The following is a 19688-nucleotide window of genomic DNA, read 5'->3' as shown; positions in this document are numbered from 1 at the left end:
TCTAAGCAAAGAGTACATCTCTGTACTTTTCATCTCTTTCCAGATCAGCCCTGCCCATCCTGACAGCCATTCAGCCACTAGCTACTCTTATCTCCTCTTCCTTTTTGCTAACTGACTTTTCCTGAATTTTCTACATCTGACTGGATATGGATATTACCAAAAAATTGAAGTTGACCTTATCTTTAAACACTGGAAATAACCAATTTCTGACCTGGAAGACATTTTAACTATCAAATATCTTGTATAATCATATTATTAGCTAGATAAAGCAAAATCAATACTAAATTAGGAGAAAAAATGAAAATGCCTGGTACCTTTGCAGCTCTGACCCCACAAACTTATTCAGAAATATTAAGTCCATCACCATTTTTAAAGGAGATTTAAGCAACACAAAGCAGTCACTATAAGAAGATGACCAAAAGATCCCAGAAACACTTAGCAACACTTGACATCGTTGTCATGTGAAGAGACCAGGCAGCCAAGAGCAACACTGATTTAAAGTTATAACCTCATTCATAAAATACTATGTAGAAGGAGATTAGAGAGAGATGTCAGACGTTATTATCTCACACACCCTCAAAATACATAAATTAGGTATACAAACAGATGAAAACATTTAAATGAAAAATGAATCCACAGAAAGATTGGCATCAGGAGAGTCTTCTGTGAGTAAAACTGGAGGAAGCAAGGAGAGAACAACAGATAGATGTGAAATGGACCAGATCTACCATTATTGCTATAATATACAAGTTGTGGGGAATTGAGCGTGTATGTTGTTCTCATTGATAACAGTGGAATGACAACATTTGGATTGTGCCACCTCAGTATCTGAGAGAGTAGTAAAGGCCCTGAGAAAATTAAATCAAGAAAAGGCACTAAAGCTGATGAGATGCATGTAGAAGAAATCTGTTATGGTAAAACAATTTTAAGGAACTCAAGATGAGAGAATAAAATATCCAAGAAAATGGAAATATTCATGGACCGTACTTTTACCTAAAGGCAGGAGTGGAGGTAGTGGCCTACAAAAAGACATAAGCAGATACCTACTCATGTGTTTTCATTCAGTTTTATAAAACAGAAATGTTCTATTCAAGGAAATAAGGACACTCTTGAAGAAATCTTGAAAGTGAAACAACAAGCTTTCAAATAAAGTTTCTCAGAACAAAACTCATTTTTATAGTTACAACTGAACTATATACGACTGAAGCATGAGGAAGATAGATGATCTGGTCATGTTTATCGTTTAATGATTTCAAGCAGGTATTTCACTTTGTAAAGAAAATGTTACCTAAAAGGCTCTTCTCAGTTAAAGTGCCTCCCACTCATCTGTGTAGTTATATAAGAGGCTTCCAGAGCTGTTACCATTAAAATTAACTTTGTTCAGTTATGTGCAGAATATCAGTATCAAACAAGACATAAAACAGGGAGACATGCTGAAGTAAAATATGTGATAGTGTCATGGAGTATGCCCTCTGCAGAGTTTCAGTAGATGAGAGATTTTCCCTTTATGACAGAGTTAGCCAGTTGGTCTACTTTGCAAATAGCATCACTGTGGTGATTTTATATCTCCCCAGAACATTATATCTTGTCATTCAGATCCTCATTTGAAAGATACAGTCTAACCACCCACACAAGCAATGCGGATGAAAAATATAATATTTTCTAGATTCTGGCTTATACTTGAATAAAGAATCTGTTTAGTTTATTCCTCAGTATGCATATTTGGGTAGGTACTGGTTCATAGGAGTTAGAGTTACAAGAGATATTAGAGATTTTCTAGTCCAACTGCCTTGTTTTACAAATGAAGAAACTGAGGTCTTCAGAGAATGTCCTTAAGATCACAAATAGAGTAAATAGAGGTAGATTTGAACTCAAGTCTTTTAACTCTTCCTCCAGAACTCATTTTCTTATACCATCCTGCCCTTGCAGATAAACAGTGAACTGAACCAAAATTGGAGGGTACTAGGGACTAGATCACATTTGAGAAATTGTTCAGTTTACTGCTAATAAAAAAAAAAGCCTATCTTTTAACACAATAATTCTACTAATGATTCTGTATGGCTGTCAATCAGGAAATACCATAAAATCTTAAGAACCCAGTTAAAGGCCTCCCAAAGAACAATGAAAATACATATGATAAATATAAACTTCAGTTTATTACCCCAAAAAGTATCATGAAGGACCTATTAGGGATAGAAGGTAGACCAGACATACAGTGAGAGAGAGGTAACAAATAGATAGCCTGAATGCTACTCTCTGGTACTGACAAAATATTAAAAGAACCTTACCTTCTGTGGAAGATTTATGCAAAAAAAAAAAACATAAAAAAAAGTAATACAGGACGAAAAGACATGAAGAAGTTACATTAAGCACCAGAGGAGGATATTGTCCTCTGAAGATGCCACAGTCCCATCAAAGAAGTGTATGAGAGTTATAAACAAACACTAAGTGAGATATGAGGGAGGCTAGTTCTTTACCAGGTAGAGCAATTAAGGAAGCCTTCCCAGAAGGGGTATTATTTTGGTTAGACTTCAAATATAGATTAGAATCCCATAGACTAAGAATGGAAAATGGAAGCATGGTAAATAGAGGGGAAAAGCAAGATCAAAACCAGGTAGGAAAGCAAGGGACATGTGTTAATAGCTCTCTTATACCCTTCTTTGATAGGCCTATGATCTCATTGATTAACATTCTCCTCTAGTTCATGTTTCTCCTACCATATAATTGTTTTCTAAATCTTTTCATAAATCCTCTGTTATCATCATTATTTTTTATTGGGAGGGCATATGGTATGAGATAAGGCTGACATTTAGGTGGCAGCAAGTTGTGAAGGGTCTTGAATGCCAGCTAAAGAACTTGAACTTTACTCAGTAAGCAGTATATAAGGAGGGAGTTGTTGAAAAATTTTGAGCAGAGGAGTGATACATCCAGATGTGTGCAGTTTATGATCAGTTTGGCAGTGATGTGCAAGATAAACTAGAAATAGAAAAAGCCTACGAGGAGTCTATTGCAAGAGGCCTGACAAGGCAACAGGAAAAAAAGAACAGAGATGCAAGAATGATTGTGGAAGTAGAATTGCCAGAACCAAGTGATTGGTTAAATATGAGATTGAGGAAGAAATTAAAGGTAATGGGAAGATTTTGAACATAGGAGACTAGGTGAGGGGTGGTACTACTGAACAAATCAGGTAGAATCAGAATGAAGAATTAGTGCTAGACTCATAAAAGACATTCAGGAGGCACTGACTTCTGGAAGTTAGCAGTTGATAGTGATAAAGACCAAAAAATCGAATAGTTATGTCATGGTCTTCAAAGGAGGAAAGGTCATTCATTTAACTCTAACAGTCATTTGTCAAGCACCTGTTAAATGCAAGGCATTGTGCATAGATTCTAAAGACACAAAGATAAAAATGAAGTAGCTCTGCCCTGAAGGAACTTACATTTTGTATGGGGGGGAGGTAAAACATATATACTAAAAGTAAATATAAGATAATTTGAGAACTCTAACAAACAGTTAAGGAGATAGATAGACATTGAACGAATGGGTGAGCAAAATTTATTATTTATTATGTGGCAGGAACATTGTCATCAGGAGAGATTTCCTCTATGGGATGGCACTTTTGTTGAGCCTTAACAGAAGTTAGATGTTCTATGAGGTGAAAATTAAAGAAAGTATGCATAATGGACATAAGGGACTATTTCTGTAGAGGCACAGAAATGGAAGCTATCGCATTAAGTTCTGTTAAGAACCTAGTGCAGTCTGGCCAGAACACAGAGTATGTGAAGAGAATTAAAATGAAGTATCTAGAAAAGCAGATGGGAGCCAGATCATAGAGGACTTTAAAAACTGGACTGTGTACAGTACTAGAAGCTGAAGCCACTGAAACTGACAGTCACATAGTCAGACCACTATTTTAGGAATACAAACTTGTTAGCTTATAGAAGAAGAAACAGACCAATTAGGAACATAGAATCACAGATTTAAAGTTGAAATGGACTTAGTCTTATTTTATAGATGAGGAAACTGCATAGAGAGATGAAGTAAAGGAACAAATGACAGAACCAAGACTTGAAGCCAAGGCCTCTGGTTCCAGATCTACCACTTTGTTTCTTTTCACAGTGCCACCGTCCTCCTGGTAATCTGAGGTCAAAACCTGGGAGCTATCTTTCACTCCTCTGCTTATTATCCATTCAGTTACCATATTCTGTCAGTTCAACCTCCATGTTTCTCATTCATTCCATACTACCACTGCCATGCTCCAATTTCTCTTTACTTTTCACCTGGACTACTACTCTAGCTTCTTATCAGTATATAGTACTCCATGCCCTTGCACGTAATAGTCACTTAAAAACTGTTTAATGGATGAATGAATGACTTGGTTTCTCCCGCTTTGAGTCACCATCCTATATACCACGTGGCAAATTAAGTTACGTAACTATGTGACTCATTGGATAGTCAGACTTGGAGTCGGGAAGATCTGAATTCAAATTCTGCCTCTTTCACTGCAGCTACCTCTTCTTAGTATAACCTCTTTGTTACTTAATTATTCCTTTGCCCAAAAAACTTTTGTGATTCTTTGTCATCCACTGAATGCAGGCTAGATTAACTTGAAAATGAAGGCTCAGCGTGATCTGATTCCAACCTTATTTCTCATTGCTTCCCTAGGCATGTACACTATGCTCTTGTCACCATAGATTCTTGATCTTTCTTTTTATGTAAAGGAAAGAAAGTAAAAAGTTTCCAGTTCATTCTGTGCCTTTTGATTTCATTTTTTGCTTCATGTAAGCAGTTACTTAGCATTATTTCTTGCTGTCTCACATCTGGATTTTACTAGGGAAAATTATTGAGAAATGCTATAAATTTTGTGAAAACTTTCAGCTTCATCAGGAAAACTTCAAAGTTAAAAACAGATGTTTTAGCCAATTCTACTTGTATGCAAGCTGTCAGTATGGCGCAATTTCCAACCAAATTATAATCCAGCATCAAAACTGAGATCGCAAAAATTACTTTACAGTACAATTTTATAAATAATGATCATTCATTGGGTCTAATTACTCATTTTTGCCCTCCCCTTTCTCTTACTTTAGCACACTGTCTAGCAGATTTGTCTGAATAGGATATGGTCCTACTCATCGTGGATATGAGTTTGCCTTGATTCATTCCATTTGTTTCAGAGAAAACTGATGGATTTCAATCAACTCAGCAGGGGTATGAGAGGAGTATAAGATTTGAATTATCCCTAGATTTTAAAACATACATCTTTCCATGATGTTTAGAGGAATGCCTTCTTATAGACTGTACTACAGGCAGAACTATAAAATCATTGGTTCCAAAAATTATTCTGTCTATACCCTTGCTAGTCACAAAGACTTTCTACATTGCAATTCAATAAGCAGAAATCAAGAAACATCAGTCCTTTCTACTATATGACTGTGTAAATAGACAATACAGGTGGATAGCTTTTATGAAAAGTAAATGGTTTTTTGAAACCATTCTTCTGTTGCGTACAATATACATGGCATCTATAGATTTGACCATTTGTTGAGAAAGTTAAGATCACACAGAATTATTTTCAGTGGATTATAATGTACTTCTTTAATTGGAAAGAAACGGAAGAGAAAAAATTACAATAAATAATTTGGTAATTATTTATCAAAGTTAGTTCAGAAGGACAGAAATATAGTCATAAGTAGTTAGATTTGTTCAGCAATTAATTTTAAATCACCAGAAAAGAATTTCTAAAAATTTTTCCATACATGTTAATACAGATGTGCATTTTAGTAATATGTTCATGAGTATATGAAAGGATTGCAGTTAAAATGACATTTTAAGCATTTACTGGATACCTCTAATCCCTGCTACTCTCAACTCTGAATGCCCCAAATGTATTAAAATCACATTTTAGGCTACTAATGTAATATGGGTGTCTAACCATGACTCATACTAACTCATATGTCTTTATGGCAGCATCTCTCCAGAATCAGTCTAATTTAATTGAAATAGATTTGCCTGTATAAACAACTCTTTTGTTTAAAGAAGATTTCATTGTTTAGTTTTGCCTTAAGTAAATGCAGCCTTTTGTTTGTCCATAAAACATTTGATTAAATGTATAGACTAATGTGCGTAGTTCCTCATCCTTCCACTAGCAGCATATAAAATGAGAGCAGTGTTACAGGTTTGTCCTTTTTTTGAGATCATGAATAATGTCATTTGCCCTGGAAAAAGAGAGATATGTTTTCTGGGGGGACCTAAAAGGTTTTATCTTCTTGCTATCATTGATACTTAAGTTTCAAAGACTGTACCAAGATTACTCTTTTAAAGATTTTTTTTCTTTATTTGAGCTTAAATTTCATGAAAAATAATTTATTTTTCAAAATATTATTGTTGAAAGCCAGTAAGTTTGTTTTTAGTAATGATCACTGTTTTTACATCATGTGATAGTAAGTCCCTGTATCCTTTCTGTGCCCACCTTCCTCCCCTCCCAGCTGTCCTATATAGCTAATAGTGTTTTTAAAGGGGGGGAATAATCAGTGCAAGTGATGAATTCATTAAAAAAATATGGATGTCCAAAATGTGTAATATGTAATTGAGGGCCATTCATCTCCATGAAGGGCTCGGTTGGGGCTATCTTCTCATATCACTTCATTCAAATCATATTTGATCTTTATAATTTTATTATATTCACTTTTGGGGGTTTTTAGTGGATGATTCTTATTTTACATCGTTGTAGTTATTGATGTATTGTTTTCTTGCTTCTGCTTACATCACTCAGCATCAGTTCATGTAAATCTGTGGTTCTCTGTTTTCATCATATAGTTTATTACAGTACAATAATATTTCATTTAAAAAAATCAGTTAACTTTGGAAATATTGTTGTTTTTATTATAATGGCATGGGATAGCCATGAGCACTGTACATTTATCCAGCTATTTAACTTGTTCTTTATTTCTTTATGAAGAATTTTATAGCAGGATCTATATAAGTCTTTTCTGTGTGTGTTCATCCTTTGTTCCTGAAGAAGACCATGCCATCAGAGAAATGAGGACATGACTTGCACTTGACTTTGTTTTGAGTGAGGGAGGGCTGTGCAGGTCACCAGCCTCACTTTTCCTCCAGAGTCATCTGAATCCAGTGACCAGATATTCATCAGGATAACTGGAGATGACCCAGGATGAGGCATTTGGGGTTAAGTGACTTGCCCAAGGTCACACAGCTAGTAAGTGTCAAATGTCTCAGGTGAAATTTGAACTCAGGTCCTCCTGACTCCTGCACTGGTGCTCTATCCTCTGCACCACCTAGCTGCCCCAAGTCTTTTATATGTTTTAGTAGGTGGAGTTCCAGGTATTTTATTCATTTTTTAGTTATTTGGAATTGGATTTTCCTTTGTATTTTTGTTTCTTGGATTTTGTTATTATTATTATTATCTAGAAATGCTTTTGATTTTTGAGATTTTATTTTGCAACCTGGAACTTTGTTGAAGCTATTAATTGCCCCAGTTAGTTATCTTTGCTGATTCCCTAGGATTTTCTGCGAATACTATGCTATCATCAAATCGGTTTAGTTTTAGCTCCTCCTTACCTATCTTATGCCTTTTATGTCTTTATCTTATTGCTGCTTCTGGCGTTTCCAGAACTATTTCAAATAATAATGAGGAGAGTGGACTTGCTTGTTTTCAAGGATGCTTTCAGTGCTTTCCATATTTATTGGGAAAAGTTCTAATGCATACACATCACATAATGATGCTTACTTTTGGTTTTAGATAGATGTTTTGTATGATATTTTTTTTAAATCCTTTTATGCCTATACTTTGTAGGGTTTTTAGCATAAGGCTAAGCATGTAGGCTTTTTTCTGCATCTATTCAGATGATAATGAGTTTTTGGATGTTTTGGTTTTTGATATGATTATGTTGATTGTTTTCCTAATGTTGGAACTGGGAGTAAGGTGGTTTGTTTTCTTTTAAAATTCTGTTTGTTATTTTAAATCAGTCCATTCTAGCCAAATGTCTCCAAAACAACAGAATATGTACAACTAAGTATACTAAAAACTGTGCATTTTTTAAGTATACCTTGTTACTATTGAGCAATGTTACAGGTTTTATTTAACAGTCTTTATGTCACCTCTTTAGTGTCATTCAAAAGAACAGGCATTAATGCCTTACACATAATAGGTATTTCTTAAGTATTTCACAGAATCTCAGAAATTAGAAACAACTTTAGAGACCATATGCTCCAGCTCATATCCAAGTAAGTATTCCTTCCACAACATCCTAGGCCAACTTTCATCCAGCTCTTGTTTAAATACCTCCAGTGAGGAAAAATCCACTGAAGCAGCCCCATTCCATTTTGTTAGGAAGGTTTTCCTTCCTTAGTTTCCCCCATTTCTCCTGGTTATGGTCCCTGCAGAAAATGTCTCATCCTTCTTGCAAAAGGAGGAGCTTTTCTTATATTTGAAGAAAGCTATCACATGCATCCTAAACCGTAATGACCATATTTTATTACCTGACTTCTGGCTCTTTTGGGGAGGGTGGGAGGCATTAGTTTTCAAAACACAAAGTAATTATCGAGCAAGCTTAAAAGTGTCAATTGTTTCAAGTGAAGAAGCATGCCACAATGTTTACCTTATCTTTTTCACACTGAGAAAAGTAAGGTTAAATCTTAGAAAAGGGACAGTGGCTCTGATTTGAAGCTTGGGTCTTATAATGTAATTCAGCCACACGGTGAAAAATAAAGAGGCCAGCAACAAATTCATAAGGTTATGTGTTTAGACAATAGAGTAAGATGTAATATTATTTTTATGATTTCTGTATTTTCCTTTCCTAGGCAATGTTGGATGTTGCAGCAAACCAAGGGTGGTTGGTAACTGCTCTGAATATCACCAGTCTGATTCAGATGGTGATCCAGGGTCGATGGATAAGTGACTCTTCTCTTCTTACACTGCCAAACATAGAGCTGCACCATCTTCATCTTTTCAGGTACAGTATCATTGTTTGTGTGTGCTTAATGCCTTATTTAGTCATTGATTTTCTCCACAGCATTTAAAATTAGCAGTTGGTAACCTAAATTTCACATTATATTTTAGATGGTGCCTTGTTTCAATTAAAAAGATCCCTTTTGGTTTTTGTGGCTAAGGCCGTACCATAGTTTTTAGGATTCTGTTCCCACTTTTTACCTGATCTCTGCCTCCAGGCTTTCCTGGCTTCCTTCAAGTTCTACTTTGTGCAGAACTCCCTTCATGTTCCTCCTTGATCTTAGCACTTTACCTCAGAGATTATCTCCAATTTATCCTGTATCTATTTTTTTATACATATTTGTTTATATATTATCTCCTTCTTTAGACTGAGCTACTTCAGAGTAGGGACTGTTTTTTGCCTTTCTTTGTATCCTCTTCAATTAGCACAGTGCCCCACACATAGTAAATATTTAATAATTGCTTATTTACTTAACCTGATCTGATTTTAACCTCTTCACACCTCCATTTTTTTTGTGTATGTAAAATTGGATGAAAAGTTCTTCTATTATTAATAGGTTACTCTTTAGGACTATTAAAAAGTCTTCCCTTAAGCTTATGTTGTTAAATGCTTTTGACATCCAGGATAACCTAGTTTTGCCAATTGAGAGTTGTTAACCAAAATCACTATCACAAGTCCATGAGACATTCTGTGACAAGTTCAGGGGACCCTTTATCAGACATGTTGGAACTGAGAACTGGTCCGTGACCATTCCAAGGCCACCCTGAAAATCTGTTAAGCCAAGTAAGATTGCACATCAACAGTGGAGTGGTTTTGATGGGGTATTTGGGCCCTAGTCCTAAGATCGTTTCTCTGAAAGTAGGCCCTTATCCTGTGAGAAAATTTTCTCTTGTTGCAGAAGACATTCTTTTATCAGAACAGACAGGTGTGCCTGGCCCACAGATTTTTGTCCCAAGACAAAAAGAACTCTCCCTCGCACCAGATCCCCAAGGTCCATGCCTCTTACAACTCCCTCAATATCTGGTATACTCCCTACACTTTCCCATTTCCCTTTTCTGTGTAAGTCCCAGCACCAGTCCTCACTCTCTCATAGGTTTCCTAAGGACTCTTGTCCGCTTTTACTAAAGCATTACAATAAATTTTTTGCCACTAGACGAAGAGATATCTTGAGTGTGTGAATTCATTCCAGACAACTTTACCTTTGGCATTCTCAGGATCCCAGTACCCCCAAAACATCATCAGTTTTAATTACATTTGAAAAAGAATTTATGCTAGTATTATAGGATTTAATATTGAGATCACATATATATGAATGGCAAATGTAAAAAGAGCTCATAATTGTGGTGGTAGGTAGGTAGGTACGTAGCACAGTGGATAGAGCACTAGACTTGGAGTCAAGAAGGCCTGACTTCAAATCTAGCCTCAGACAGTTATTAGCTACGTGACCCTGGACAAGTCATTTAACCTCCTGCCTGAGTTTCCTCATTTGTAAAATGGAACTGATGGTAATTTCCCAGGGTTGTTGTAAGGATAAAATGAGATAACATTTGTAAAGACTTTCACACACCTCAAAACTCTGTACAAGTACTAACTATTATTATATCTCATATATATGATGGGCAGTGTAACATGATAGAAGAAAAGCCAGCTTCAGAGTAAAGAAAATCTGTTTTCATGTCTCACAGTTCTGTCATATACTGGCTACATGTCCACGAGCAGGTCACTTAACTTCTGTGTCATAGGGAACTGTCTTAGATTAGAGGTGTCAACCTGCATTGATAAAAGGAGCTTCCTGACTGGAAGTTCTCAGTTTCCCACTCCCCAACAAAAATCCCCCTCCCCTAGATGTGCATAATGGAACAATATTGGTACTATACATAACTATTGTTATGTAAACAAACAATATGATTTGTTTGTCTCAAACAAGTGGGATTTGTATGTCCTAAACTCTTGGTATTACAATTGTTACTGACCCAGAGATTCCCATGGTACATTCTTAATTTCATGTTTTCTGAAGATTTTAGTCAAATAATCATATTGAAGAGGTTCATTTGTGACCATAAAAAAAAAGCCAGCCACAGGAAGTGATAATTCTACTAAATGGCTTGAAAGAGTTAATGCACATCTAGAAGATTGAACTTGTACCAGAAACCAGCTTCCCCAACAGACTCACTCATTGCCCACAAATATTTACTGAGTTGTAATTTTTACTCTAATTGTAGTATAGTCAGCTGTTTTATAACTGTGTAACCTCAGCAGTTAAGTACTTTTGAAATAACTTGCTTCAGTATTTCAAGGATCGTCATTTCAGGGACACATGTTCTCCCTTCTATGTGCTTTCATCAACAATCTTCATGGATTCCTGTGACTGAAAATATTCATCACCTGGTAGTCAGCTTTTTTCTGATAAGTCTCAGAACTTTAAAGTATAATTCTATGTGAAAAATAACAGTGGTCTTATAACATACTTCCATCTACTCTGTATATATTTTGTGTGTACATGGTTGTTGGCATGATTTCCTCCCCCTCCCCACACTTGAACTTCTTGCCTTTCTTGCATCTTCTGTGCTTGGCATAGTACCTAAACCACATAGTAAGTGCCTAATAAATGTTTGTTGACTGTTGTTAAATAGAACAAATTCTTTGCCGGATAATCTTCATTTATGGTGATCTAGAACTTTTATGTTGTAATGCGGTCATATTCACAGGAAATGGAGCCAAGGAAAAAGAAAGGGTCCACCTGGAGGTTACCAAGGTCCCATTGAGTGCCTTCCTGAATTAATTGCTGCTTGCGAAGGAAAAGAGAAAATATTCAATTCCATTGTAGGTGGAGACCTTCAAACTACACACGTGACACAGGTGAGAGTCTCCTCCGTGTGCGCTGTGGTTGAGGAGTAGAAGCAATTTTAAGAATGGTTTTGCACTTCTTTCAAAACAACACAGTGGTTTCAGTGAGCGTGTCCTCAGTCATAGGTGGCGTCTGTTACCGGGACACCATTGCCAAGGAAAACCCTGATCAGTCTACATGAGAACAGGAAGATGGAGGGACATGAGAACCGTTCAGAGCCCTTACCAGTCCCTTGTTTTATTCTTTCAGATACATTATCTTGCCCTTCTTACAGTGTGGTGCTCTTATTTTTCTTTATTCCTAATAACCACTAACTTATCCTGTGTTTCTTGAGTGATTTGTGTTATTTTGATTTCCTTGCCACCTAGGAAGTGTGAACCAACTTTTAGCATGAACAGCATTTTTCCAGTTTCACTGTTCATTTTATTGTGACGATGGTAGGGGTAGGGTTTTTTTTTTCTTTTAGCAGTAGTGTTAGACTTTATGTGTTACTTTATAGGTTATAGACTTTATGTATATCAATGATCCTAGAACCTAAGGGTTTTTTTTAAATGAAATTTAGTATTTGCGCATAGTATGATTTTTGTAAGAAGGTGAATTTATTTTCTGTTGAAAGACTGTGTGTGTCATCTCTTTGTGTTTCTTTCTGGAAAGGTGAAAGCTACATATTGTCAAGAAAGACTGCATACCACAGGCTTTTGTTTCTTAAACAGTTTTTTCTCCAAAGTATCCTATAATAAACATTCAGTATTCATAATATGATTGACATATTGATGTATTGCAAATATAGATATAAAGGAAGGAAAGCCTTAGAACCAAGTGTGTAGGTGGATTTTTTTAAGAAGTTATTTTTGTGCTTGGGTCATGAAAAGTAAAAATCTATGACTGACTGTTCAGTTTCTGTTGAACCCAAAACTGGCACCCAAAAAAAATCTAATATCCATAATAAATGTCTGTATTCTAACTAAATTACCATCAAAATTTTGAATAAAGACAATTTATTTAAATCAAAACAAGGCTTCTTTTAACAACAACAGATTTCTAACATAACATACATTGATTTCAGTCCAAGTTTTAGATGTGATGAAAAATTAGAACATTGTTATAATTAGTTCAGGGAGAACTCAGAAGTAAACTTACTTAATTTATTTGCATAAATTGCCATTCTGTTATCTTTAAAACCAAATGCAAATTGGCTCTGTCTGATATGATGATGGTTATTTGGCTCAAAAGTGCTTCAATTTGCAGAGCAATCTGGTGTCGTCTCTGCTGTGAGGCAATCCCAGGTAACATACAAATCCTGAATTATTCCAGAAATTAGTATGTTTAAAGCATCAATTTAAGTGCTAATTGCAGTAGTAATGAGAAAAAGCAGTACGACTGTGAGATTTGCATCTACTGCCCCATCAGTATGCCTGGAACGACTGCTGACTGGCAGAGGATTTGGTTGCTAATTAAATAATTGTATGCACGGCAGTGTTCTTGCCTGATTCAATAGATGAAGATTAATCCTCAGATAAATATGTTTGGCTGGTATTGAAATGTCTTAGCAGTTTCTTCAAAAATAACTCATGTTTTATATACATGAAAATATATGTGTGTATGACATATACACACATATATATACACACACAAATAGGCATATCTATGCTTTGTATGTCCAAAAACATGAATTGCATAAAGGTTTAAAGATTATACTGACAAAAATCTAATTTTATTCTGCCTTAGTGAAATAATATCCCACCAAGCTAGAAATGGGAGTTGTCGTCTTGGCACCCAATTTGATGGCACGAGTAGAGGGGGAAAAGGTGAAATCTCACTTTCTATAGAAAATGCCTCTACTGTGCCTCACAACGTTAAATACTTCACACAGGAATGTGTGTATTTATATGTCCTCATGCTCCCTTTCCCACTTTGGACACTCTTAGAACAACTCTCACTAACTGATTTTGGTCTCCACTCAGTGATTGGCATGCTGTAGGTGTCTTTCTGTCGTTATCAACCCAGAGGCACAGCATGGGTGGCTGCTTCAAGGGCGTGATCATTTCAGTTTAAGATATAGCATAAGTCATCATTTCAGATGGCCAAGACTAACCACAGGACTTGAAATTGAAGTGTAAAATGATTCTGAAAAATAGTACTTGGATTTATATTTTTTAGATTACTTAGGGGTAGTTTGATTCATCAAGCTACTTCATTTCAATTGGATGTACTTATAAGCACTAAAAAAATCTCAAAAAGGAAGTCAGAGCCTACAAGGAAATTTGTAGGAAAAACTAAAAGGACTTTTTTCACATATGCTTGAATGATAAGTTTTAGGATATAACTGTTAAAGTTGTCATTAAACACAGGTTTTATTGGGACATTGGCACCACCATTACAGTAAATATTGTGAAATCAAGACAGCAATTAATTATAAAATTGCTTTGGGGACCTTTTTGCAATGTCCTTTCACATGGGAAACCATGTGAACCTCATTTAACCACCTCATTTCCCACTGCTATCTTTCAATTAAAAAAAGCATGGATGAAACCATCAAAGTTCATTGGTGTCTGTTGCCTTGACATATACCATCATTGTTGGCTTTCTCAGAATGATATTTTTCTAGAGCAACCAAGTGGCTCCATGAAATGATTTCTTTTCAGAAAACTACAACCAGTTTCAGGAAAATGTACTTTCATTGCCAGTGAGCCTTGAAAAAAATTACAGATCATCAGTATTCAATGAATGCTCCTAAACTAAAAATAACACTTTATGATTCTGGCATGCTTCAGGTTGGGTGATAGGTTCCTGAATTCTTATCCCCAAGATATGCCTTCTGCTTTAGAAGGTAGAAGAATGTCAGGACACATAATTCTCAAAAATATTTTAAACATTTTAAAAGTCAGCATATTTTGCCATGTAGTAAAGGACTATCCCAATTCATAAGCTGTTTGAATGTTATCAGTAAGAATATCACATATTCAGATAATGACCCTAAAGTATATATATCCTCTTCATTATGTTAATAAAGCTTTCAAAAAACAGGACACAATATTTTCTAGTTAATCATCCAGTTTTAATTGACAGGGCTTTCATATTCTTTTTTCAGGCTTGGAATTTCTTGTCTCATTTGCCAGTGATAGATGTTGACTTGAGCATTAAAGGCTCTTGGGATTCAGCTGAAGGACAGAACGAACTGTGTATCCCAACTTTGGCAACAGATGGACGAGATGACAAAAAATGGATCAAGTTACACGCTGACCAAGAGTATGTGCTTCAGGTCAACTTGCAGAGAGTCCACATGGGGTACCAGAAGGTATAGTATTCAGTTTCCATTCTCAAATACTTTGCCCCAGATACCAGCACACACCACCATGCATATCTCTTAGATGACTAATGCTGTCATGTAATTCATGAATTCTCTTTTCTCAGACAGCTTTAAGCAGACAGGGTCTAGTCTTTTGACGTTAGTCATTGCTCCTCACGTGCGTTTGTCCTCTACCAACATGTGTAATATGGTGCCTCTGAAATTACTTGAAAATCCTAAATACTTTATTCTTCTCTGCTTCTTAAACCTGAATTAATTTGATCCCCTAAGAGTATTAAAACTCATACATATGAATGTGTTTTTAACAGCATAATACATGAAGTATAAAACCATTTTCTCTCATTTTAGTTACTAACTAGATTTTACAGGGTTGCCTACTTCTAGCAGAAGTTCTCACTAATATTAAAAGTTCATTAGGCCTTTCTCCTCTTTTCCCCCTATGGTCACATGCCAAAAAAGTATATTTACTATTTCAGTAACTTTCCATTACTAAGATATCATTTCCAGTTGCTGTTTCTTTAAACCTCTTCTCTGGGTTCCTATCTTCAATGAAAATATCTGTCTTCATAGTTATAGCCACAAAAATATCTGTGTTTTACCTTGAAAGTCTTGACTGAAACCTAAGTAAAATCATTTCAAAACAATAAAGTAGGGAGAAGTTGAGGCCAACTCCTTTTGTTCAGTATAATGCTTTAAGAGGCGGTATGATACAGTAGAAAGAATGCCAGCCTTGCAGACAGAAGACCTGGTTTCAATTCTGCCTCAGATCATTTCTAGCTCTTTGCCCAAGAACAAGTCACTCAAACTCTCACAGCCACTCTTTCCTCATCTGTAAAATGGGGATAATATTGTTGGCACTGTTGATGTCACAGATTGTTGTGAAAGGTGCACCTTGCAAACTTTAAAACACTATGTAAATGGAGTTGTTATTTTCTTTTCAGAAAACAAAAGTGAGGGTAAACTTTTTAAGCACAATCAAAAAAAGCTGGAAAAAAGTCCCAACTCTATTAACTCTTAATTTTTTTTTCTTCTCTCCTAGGGAAAACAAGACAGCAAAGCTGTTGCTCCTAGATTTCCCAAATCCAAGGATGAAGGGTGGTTTTTGATATTAGGAGAGATAGATAAAAAAGAACTTGTTGCTTTGAAAAGAGTGGGGTACATCAGAAATCGAAATTCTGTCTCTGTTGCTTTTTATACTCCTGAAATATCTGGAAGGTAAGATGAACTTCATAACCAATATTCCCAAAGATTTAGAATTAGATTTTTACATCACTAGAAAAAAAACATGTCTATAGAAGTTCCAAAAGTGTGGTCTAGGGACCCATGGTGGTCCCCTGAGACTCAGGGGAACTTTGGGCTCAAAACTGTTTTCATGATAATACTAAGACATTTTAATTCTAACATAACAAGTCTCAAGAGATATAATTTATATAAGCAAAAGTCTTTTGGGAGGTACTCAATAATTTTTTAGAGTATAAAGGGACCCTGAGACCAAAAAGTTTGAGACCTACTGATATGCAGTGATGTTCTATTTTTATTTCTTAGGTATATCTATACTCTTTATCTCATGAGTGACAGCTATCTTGGCATGGACCAGCAGTATGACATTTATCTGAATATCATCCCAGCAAGCATTTCAGCTCAGGTCAACACCAAGGTCTCTGATGCCTTGACTGACCTGACTGTGAAGTAATCCAACCTGAACAATACATTTGAAAGAAGTGGTTGTGAAATCTGGCCATTCAGTCTTCTGGACAACATTGAAATTACTTGATGTTTGCCTTAGTGGAATCAACTTCTAACCTCAAGACACCTTGGAAATTGAAAAGTGGCTGCTGTATTGACTCTAGTAACCCAGAGTTAGCCACAGTGGCCTTATAAAAGTTGCCTTTTGTCATTTTGTCTTCATTGGTTTCTTGAAGTATAAAATGAGTAAGCATGTAGGAGAATATTTTCATTTGTGTACATTCAAAATGATATCCTTTATTTAGAAATTATTCATTAACCTTTCACCGTTGTGCATGGTACTGTTTACACAAATACTTGCTTTTTTTTTTCTTATAATGAAAATTACACTGAGGAATGAAAATTCAACACTATTAGGGAATGTTACAATAGTTTACAACCCTACAGTGTAAAAAGTATAGGATAAATCTGAGATAATATCTAATTTGTTAGTATAATTTATACTTTTAAGTGTGAATCCCACACAACAACCATCTAAAAAATCTGACATGAAAGTACACTAAGGAGTCTAAATGATGATTACCAGGTAAACAGGATAGGTTCATTTTGGAAAATGTAAACACTATAACTGATGGCAATAAAATGTTTAGAATCCTCCCCTGTGGCAAATATACTCATTTACTTCTCCCCATCATATGACCAGTTTTTCTTTTTGTCCTCTTTTCTTTTATTCTCTTCTCCAAATACCCATTTTCATAATGAGGAAACATTAGAATTTTTAATATATCTGATAATACATAACAGGTTATCTTCTATAACCCTGTCTCTGTATCTGTCTGGCCTTAATAATATCGGAACAGAAAAATAGAAACCTTTTAGCTTCTAAAAGTCACTTTTTCCCTCTGAGTTATCAAATTTTTCATATCCAGTCATATTTAATCCCCAAGAGAAACTTTTCCAAAATGAAAGTTAGTAGAAGAAATGAAATATTTATTGATATTATAAGTTTTATTTGAATAAAATTGTGTTCTATAGATGAAAAAAGCAGAGAAAGAAGGATTTTTCAAAGTAATCTGAGGCATTCTTTGTCTTCTGATTCAAATTAATTTAAAGGTATTTCTGAACTAGATATTTCATGTACCTTCAATCCTTTCTCTTGCCAAAAAAAACAAGGAAGTAGACTCTCCAAAATTTCCAAAATTTATTGTGAACACACAAAGTAAAGCTGATGTTTCCTATGTTCTGTTGTCAAGTTTCTTTCATGTGTTAATTCTGCTTTTCTTCTTTGCAGAGTTTATTTCCCCATCTAAATTAGCATTTTGCCATTGTTTTATAGGCAGTGGGTTAGATTTGGGAAGAAGAAGGCATGGAATCCCCAAAATGAAGATTCCATAGCCACACTTGAACAAGGATGTATGAATGATCTACTGTGCAGCAGTGCCCCTGCACTGCACAGAAAATACAGAGATAAAAGCAAACCCATCCAGCCCTGAAGAAGCATTCATTCTAGTGGCAGTTTAATAATAATGATAAACTGCTCCATCTGAGAGTTCATTAGATAAGCTGTGTTATCTTTCCATGTTGTTAGCATCTTAAAATTTAAAACAAAAGTTTCCACAGACATGTGTCTGGCACCCTAGATTGAAGCACACTGACATTGTGGATCTCACCCCATAGAGAAAAAATAAAAAGACATACTTAGGACCAACCTTGATATGATTCAAAGTGAGGTCAGTAAAATTATACAATTTAGCTAAATTGGTGAGACGGGGAGAAATGAAAAGATTTTTATCATAATAATGTGGAAAGGGAAAAGAAATCCTTTTTTTTTTTAATCAACCCTAAAAACAGTATCTGCATGGAAGCTAAGATTCAGTAGAATATAAGCTTCTTGAGGACAGGGACTTTTTTTTGTCTTTGGATCCCCATTCCTACATGGCTGGTACATGTTAGGTGCTTAATAAATGCTTGTTGAGTTTAAATCTAAATTAAGATCAATTCAGACTAAGCCCTACTACCAATCATCAGCCAAGGAAGGTGCACATGGACTTAGATGTGTCGTTTATTCCAATGTGTAACTCAAACTAGTCGTCCGTAACTATTCTCATTCATTAATCAACAAGAGTTTTTGTGTTGAGTGCTGATTGTAACAGCCCATGTGTCAACATAATTAGAATAGTGCTACTATTTTCAGCTCTGTAAATCATTAGCTTCTCATCACTTGGTAGCCAAGATTCCCACCAGTACTCGAAGGCTTCTTTTTTTCCCTATCAAATAAGTATCTTGAAGAGGAATCCTAATTACCTATAAAAGTTAATTTTTGTGCAGAAAACACCGGAGTGATTTACTTTGTTGAAAAATGAGTAATTCTGATAGTTGTTTTGATGGGTCCACGTTTTAAATCAGGCTGGTGAAGCTTCTTATCCAAAGCCCTGGTCTAACTTCATCCCTCACTCTTGGTGAGCAGAGAGGACCCCTGTTTTTAGACCTTGTAACTTTCATTTCATGGTGCACTGTTTTTTATTCATCTGGAGTCCCTCACATCAGATCAGGCTAGAGTAGTGCAGTACAGATGTTCAGGAAGGGTTCATTCATTCAACAAATATTTGTTGCACATAGTGATAGAGTGAACTTCTGGAATTAATGAACGTGTTTGTCACTGGAGCCAAATGTGAGTAATTTAAGTAGCAGGATAAACACAAGGACTCAAATAAACTGTAACCTCTAATGTTCTTTAAAACTATGGCACAGAAAAGATTTTTTCATCCTCACTCCCCGGGGGAAAAAGTGGGGGCACACACACACACACACACACACACACACACACACACACCACTGATAGGGAAGTTTTACTATATTTGGTTCCCAGAGAAAC

General features: G+C 35.6%; 1 protein-coding gene across 4 annotated transcripts in view; it reads left to right on the top strand.

Moving 5' to 3' along the window:
* ASCC3 (activating signal cointegrator 1 complex subunit 3) overlaps positions 1–18051 on the top strand; it is a 400644-nt gene extending 382593 nt beyond the window's left edge. For all 4 annotated transcript variants that reach the window (XM_072642929.1, XM_072642932.1, XM_072642930.1 and 1 more), the window contains 5 exons: positions 8821–8972; positions 11678–11828; positions 14909–15115; positions 16167–16342; positions 16673–18051. In XM_072642929.1, the coding sequence (XP_072499030.1) occupies positions 8821–8972; positions 11678–11828; positions 14909–15115; positions 16167–16342; positions 16673–16820 (834 nt within the window). In that variant the 3' untranslated portion in view covers positions 16821–18051. The remainder of the gene's footprint in view (positions 1–8820; positions 8973–11677; positions 11829–14908; positions 15116–16166; positions 16343–16672) is intronic.
* The last annotated feature ends 1637 nt before the right edge of the window (positions 18052–19688 follow it).

Source organism: Notamacropus eugenii, chromosome 2 (assembly GCF_028372415.1).
Source record: "Notamacropus eugenii isolate mMacEug1 chromosome 2, mMacEug1.pri_v2, whole genome shotgun sequence".
NCBI classification, from domain to species: domain Eukaryota; kingdom Metazoa; phylum Chordata; class Mammalia; order Diprotodontia; family Macropodidae; genus Notamacropus; species Notamacropus eugenii.
The sequence above is the reverse complement of the archived record's forward strand: the minus strand, read 5'-3'. Positions and strand labels throughout refer to the sequence as shown.